The 6802-nt window shown below is 34.6% G+C and overlaps 1 protein-coding gene across 1 annotated transcript; it reads right to left on the reverse strand.

Moving 5' to 3' along the window:
- Positions 1-3370: 3370 nt before the first annotated feature.
- Positions 3371-4408, reverse strand: LOC115240491 (histone-lysine N-methyltransferase SETMAR-like). The gene has a single exon (XM_029815670.1). The coding sequence runs from the start codon at positions 4406-4408 to the stop codon at positions 3371-3373; it is 1038 nt and encodes a 345-aa protein (XP_029671530.1).
- Positions 4409-6802: the final 2394 nt, after the last annotated feature.

The following is a 6802-nucleotide window of genomic DNA, read 5'->3' on the forward strand; positions in this document are numbered from 1 at the left end:
CAGGATATTAATTTTTTTTCTTTTCTGTGTTCTTATTTAATGGAAAAGGCTTGAGGGCTCTTTCATAAGTAGGTGGCTCAAAGTGCATCCATTCTATAATATCTTCCTCTTCCATAGAAGTATCAAAATATAATTATAGTGCTCGATATTGCAATGGACGGCATTTTAGTAAATGTTTATCTGGTACAATATTATCATGAATAGAAATGGGTGCAGATGATGTTGACGTAGCGATCTCCATGGATTGTATTCCTTCCATATTTGCTTGTCCATAATGAGATACTTGTTCTATTTGTATGATTTTTCTAATTTCATTGTTTTGTATATTTGTATTCGATACAACAACTTCATTAAAAGGAATTGGTACGTCATTTCGTTTCAAACCTTTATTACTATTATTTGTAAACGAACCTTTAGGGAAATGATCTTCGCATAATTCTGCACGTCGAACTGAATATGGAGACCATTTTTCTAACTTAGTATTTCCTGCAACAGAAACAAATAAAAAGATTTGAAAATGATGTGGTTATATGTTTGCTTGAATATAGCTATTCTACTGTACATGTAATTGTATAACGTTATAAATTCTATTTTTATAATAAAAATTGATGATAAATGTACATTATTTGAGAAATTAATATATATCGAAATATATGTCTTTTTAAATATGTAGATAACAGATAGAAATAATATAACAATACAAATATAATATATAAAGGAAAATATTGTATATTATTACTGGAATATTATTGCTGGAATTTCGCAAAAACAGTTATAGCAAAATTGTTTAAAAACAAAATATACAAAAATACAAAATATAAAAAAAAATTTCTTACATCTCAATGTTTAATGAAAATAGTAAAATATAAGCAGCAAATAATTAAATCAATTATTATATATGGAAAATTTTTTACATTACCTAAACATTGATCATCATTAAAAGAAAGAAATATATATTATCAGTTTATAATAAATATGTTTATCAGTTTATCATTTAAAAAAATTCTTTAAAAAAAATTATAACATAAAAAAATGATATGATACACAAAATGCATCGAGATCGATGGCGACTACGCAAAAAAATTTGGTATATATTAAAACATATTTAGTTCATAATAAAACATTTTTATAGCTTTTGTATCTTTTTTTATAGTGGACCGATTTGATAGTTATATTATTAAATTATTCGACAAACTCCTAATTATTTTATAACCGCTTAATTCATTATTTTGATTAATAATTATTTACAGTTTTTATATAAGTATATTTTAATAAAATTTTTTTATTAAATTTTTTCAAGTAAAATAATATTAACAGTTTTATATGTCCTTCGTTATTAGAATTAATTTATTTAATTCACAAATATCACATTTTATGATACATTGTATGATGGATAAAATGACCAGGTAAAAAAATAAGTACATAAAGTGCAGGGAATATACATATAAACAATGTCCACTAGACGCGTGCAACCGCGTGTGGTCGCGTGCCTACTTAAAGCTGACATGGTCGAATTCATCAAACGCACAAGGATCGTGTAGATGCCTGCTTAAAGCAGATGTGCCTAAATTATTGTATGACTTTACGGATGAGAAATACTTTTATATACAAGTTTTAATAGTGTATATCATGTACATTATACACATCTTATTATACGCATGCATATGAGAAAGCATTTGCATTTACACTCGTATGCATATGTAATAATGCAAATGCTAAAAATGCTTTCTTGTACGCATGCATATAGTAAGATGTGTATAATGTACATGATATACACTATTAAACTTGTATATAGAAGTATTTTTCATTCGCAAAATTATACAATAATTTAGGCATATCTGCTTTAAGCAGGCATCTACACGATCCTTGTGCGTTTGATGAATTCGACCGTGTCAGCTTTAAGTAGGCACGCGACCACACGCGATCGCACGCATCTAGTGAACATTGTTTATATATTCCCTGCACTTTATGTACTTATTTCTTTTTCTAGCTCACCTTATCCATTTATTTATTATACAATGTGATATATTAAATAAATCATTAATTAAAATGAGAAAGTGCATATAAAACTTTTAATGTTTTACTTAATGTGCTTCTAAAACTTTTAATGTTTTATTAAATGTATTGTATTCAAAAAAATTTAATTAATTGTGAGTGAGAAAAGTTAAAACTTAAATAATTAATTGTCATTCATTACTGTAATTACTATAATAGTGCAATATTGGAATATGTAATAATATATAGGAATATGTTAAATATATAGGAATGGATGAGGAATAATATATATAATATAAATATAAATAGGTAATTATTTACATTAACGGATACCTCGCCGATGATCTTGACCTTGACATATGTTGTCAAGGACATGATCCTGAGTAACTTTTCCTTATAACTTAATTTACATAAGATAATGTATGAAAAAACTCTTTTTGAGGCATGAGTAAATTCTCTTGGGGAAGGAGAATAGGAAGGAATTTTTGGGAGGTGGTAGGAAAGGAAAAATGGGAAAGCGCAGGCCAGGGTCGAGTCGGGAATCGAACCCGAAATCTCCGGGATGTGAGTCACGCGCGCTACGCACTGAGCCACCGGAGGCCCCGCGGTCACTGTTTATTAAGAGGATGCCGGAGCGACGGGCGAACTCCGACGGGTTAGCGCCCTCATCTAAACGTAACTAAAAGTGTCGTGCGTTGTGTTAAATATGTGGAGACCGAAAAAATGTTGTATTTCTACTTCTCTATCTCATACAAGCAATTTTAGAGCACAGATGTCTGTGTCGCATACATATTTTGAACACAATAATATAATATTGCTCATATTGTCTCTTTTGATTTTGTCATGATGTGCATATATATATGTATATATACAGAGTGTATAAAAAGTACCGGGACGGTGAAATATCTGAAAAACTAAGCATTTTCGAAAAAAATGTTCCAAATAAAAGTTGTAAGGTTTTAAAAGATCTATTTATTAGATACTATAAGTTTGACCTTGGGTGGCGTCGTCAAGGTTAGGACAAGGTCACCTTGAATTTTTTAAATGGAAACCCCTACTTTTTATTGCATATTCTTGTAGTTTATCTCGAGAGCTTTTCAAAACACTAATAAAATATTTTTCATTAAGTACATTTTGAGTTTTTTTATATTTAAATCTGACATATTTTGATATAAAAAAAAATATATCGTAAAATATTTAGTTTTCGATAATCTTACCGTAATATTTTTATGTACAGAATGATGAGCCAAATCAATTAGTGTAAAAAAACAAATAATTGTTTAAAAAAAATACATTGTAAATAATTATTAGGGGGACCGGAAAGTAATGTCGTTTTTTTACATTAAATTCAAACAGATAAATTTTTAACAAGTTTTTATTTTTGATCAATGATGTAATCAACCTCATCAACAACCTTTTGCCATCTAGTGTGCAAATTTTCAATGCCGGATCGATAAAAATCAATTGGTTTTTGAGCAAAATATCTGGAGATGGCATTTTGGACATCATCCAAATTTTCAAATTTTTTGCCACTGAGAAAATGTTGTAGCGATCGGAATAAATGGAAATCCGATGGCGCAATATCGGGCGAGTATGGTGAGTGAGGCAATACCTCCCACCCCAATTCATTAATTTTTTCCAGGGTTCGTCTTGCGCAGTGCGGTCTTGCATTATCGTGTTGCAGAATAACGCCTTTTCTGTTGACAATCGCTGGGCACTTTTCAATTATAGATTGATTTACTCGATCCAATTGTTCACAGTAAAGGTCTGCATTCACAGTTTGTCCAGGTTTCAGCATTTCAAAATGAACGACCCAAATACTCCACCAAACACACAAAAGCGCCTTTTTGGAGTGTAAACCTGGCTTAGTTGTACTTTGTGGCGATTCATTCGGAGAGAGCCACTGCCTTTTGCGTTTTGGATTATCATAGAGGACCCATTTTTCATCTCCAATGATCAAGCAATCAAAAAACGCTTGTGTATTGTGCCGCTGAAGCAATAAGTTGCATGTGGTGGACCGATTAGCTTTGTTTTCTTCGGACAGATTATGCGGGACCCAAACACCTGCTCTGCTTACTTTACCAATCTGCTGCAAATGTTCATGGATGGTCGACCAAGGTTGGTTAAGAGTGTTTGATTTGAGTTCCTCGATTGTCTGACACGGATTTGCTTCTACTTTCGCCCTTAACATGTCATTGTCTAAAGTTGTTGGTCTTCCTGATCGATACGAGTCGGAAAGATCAAAATTACCGGATTTGAACTTAGAAAACCACCTTTGGCATTTACGAACGTCTAATGCACTTGGATAAACATCGCAAATGTTTTTGGTAGCAACTGTTGCATTACTACCCTTGTAAAACTCAAAAAGCATACAATGCCGGATATGTACCTCTTCTGGTATTTGGCTGGCCATTTCACCATAAATTGCAAAAAAAATTTAAGATTTAATTATTTACGAGTAAACAAGTCACTCTAACCTTAAAATGTCTTTGGCACGACTTTGAAGTACACAAGGAGCTGATTAATGACAAACGAATATCGACATGCGCAGAAACGACATTACTTTCCGGTCCCCCTAATACATACTTTTTCTTGAAAACAATTTTTTTTTATACTGATTGATTTGTCTCATCATTCTGTACATAAAAGTATTACGGTAAGATTATCGAAAACTAAATATTTTACGATTTTATTTTTTATATCAGAATATGTCAGATTAAGATATAAAATAACTCAAAAAGTACTTAATGAAAAATACTTTATTATAGTGTTTTGAAAAGCTCTCGAGATAAACTACAAGAATATGCAATAAAAAGAAGGAGTTTCCATTTAAAAAATACAAGGTGATCTTATCTTGACCTTGGCGACGCCACCCAAGGTTAAACTCATAGTATCTAGTAAATAGATTTTTTGAAACTCTACAACTTTTATTTGAAACATTTTTTTCGAAAATGCTTAGTTGCACCGTGACCTTGGATTATTCTCGTAATGCGATTTTGAAGGTCATTTCGATGTCTACTTGATTTTTTTTAAATGGGAGGGTGTACTTCTTCTTTCGGAAATGAAAAGAGCGTTCAATTTTGAGTCTAAAAGTAGTAGTGGGATCAACGACATAAACAACAATGAAAACAATCTGATGTAAGCAAACGTAGGCTTATTATTCAAAACTTAAATAATTTTATTCCAGTAAATGTTCGAAATGATGGCTATTAACTTCGATACATTTTCGAAAACGTTTTTCAAAAGAATGCTGAACTTTTATTAAAGTATTTTCAACGATACTCGCACAGGCATTGATAATCCGTTGACGCATATTCTCAGGTATAGTCGGTGCTTCTTGATAAACCTTATCTTTTATGAATCCCCATAAGAAAAAGTCTGGAGAAGTGAGATCCGGAGAGCGGGCAGGCCAATTAACAAGTCCTCTACGTCCTATCCATCGATCAGGATAATCTCTGTCTAATATTTGTCGAGCTGCAGCTGCATAATGAGATGGACAACCATCGTGTTGATACCACATATTCGACCGTTCTGCGATAGGAACGTCTTCAAACAATTTTGGTAGTTCTTGGTCTAAAAAGTTTCTGTACTTCGGTCCATTGAGCGCACCTTCAATAAAGTACGGTCCAATTATTCGATTTCGGTGAATACCACACTGTTGTGCCTCTAGCCGCTAAGGAAGAGGTCTTTAGGGATTTATACGCCCAAAGGATTAGGATCCACGCTCGAAATAAATTTGCACGGGTCCTGCGTAATCTAGGCCGCAATGCAAAAAACAGCGGACTGTCGCTGTCACGCGTGCTTCGGGAAAATCTCCTATGATTTGTGTGGGAGTCTCGGCTTGTTCGCGAGTACATACAACGCATTTATGAATGACAGATTTTACTATGTTACGAGCGCGAAGGATCCAGAAATAGCGGCGCAAAACATTTAGCGTGAGTTGCGGTCCGGCATGTAACGCTCGTAAATGAGTTTGATTCACGATAAGCGTGACTAACGGGTGTGACGCAAGAAGGATCGGATGTCGAACGGACCGAGGAACGGTCGAAGTGAGAGAAGTGAGCTTCTCGACGAGAGGCTCTGATTATTTGACAGTGCGTTTATTTCTGTCGGAAGTAAGTCGGCTTGAATTTTCTTAATCCAGAAAATTCTGGCAGTATTGCAATCGGATGCAGAAAGCGCGATGCTTCTCGATGCTGGATAGTGAGATACGCGGTGACGCGAATTAATTTTGCCACGATGAATATCTTGAAGCGAGGTTCCACGTAACGTAAGGTTGAGAGCATTGCAGCCAATTAATTTTTTCTTCAAGAGGCGCGTCCTTAGGAAGACGCTCATTGTTACCAGGCCATTTATTGGAATCAAAGAGCAGCCATGGAGGTCCATGTCACCATAGCTCGCGATTGATAATTGTATCGCGGAATATTTCGCGCGAAGCGCAATCCGCGGGATTGTCCTCCGTTGGCACATGCCGCCATTCGACGTCTGGAAGACGAGTCTGAATATCATTAACGCGATTGGCGGCAAAAGTCTTCCATCGCGAAGGAGGTTGACTTACCCACGCGAGCACGATCGTGGAATCTGTCCAGCAATGACACGGAAAATCTTTGTAACCGTTCGATCCGCGCACGAACTTGACGAGTCGCGAGAGTAATACGGCTGCGGATAATTCCAACCGTGGTATGCTCCGAGGTTTTAACGGTGCGACCTTTGATTTTCCAACGAGCAGAGTTGTCATAATTTGGCTTGATGACGAAAGGATTTTAATATAAACGCATGCGGCATACGCATGTGTCGACGCGTCAGC

Source organism: Formica exsecta, unplaced genomic scaffold (genome assembly GCF_003651465.1).
Source record: "Formica exsecta isolate Colony F162 unplaced genomic scaffold, ASM365146v1 scaffold438, whole genome shotgun sequence".
Lineage (NCBI taxonomy): Eukaryota > Metazoa > Arthropoda > Insecta > Hymenoptera > Formicidae > Formica > Formica exsecta.

Excerpts from the sequence above, each read along its gene's own strand:
- LOC115240491 (XM_029815670.1), bottom strand. The coding sequence starts at position 4,408 with ATGGCCAGCCAAATACCAGAAGAGGTACATATCCGGCATTGTATGCTT.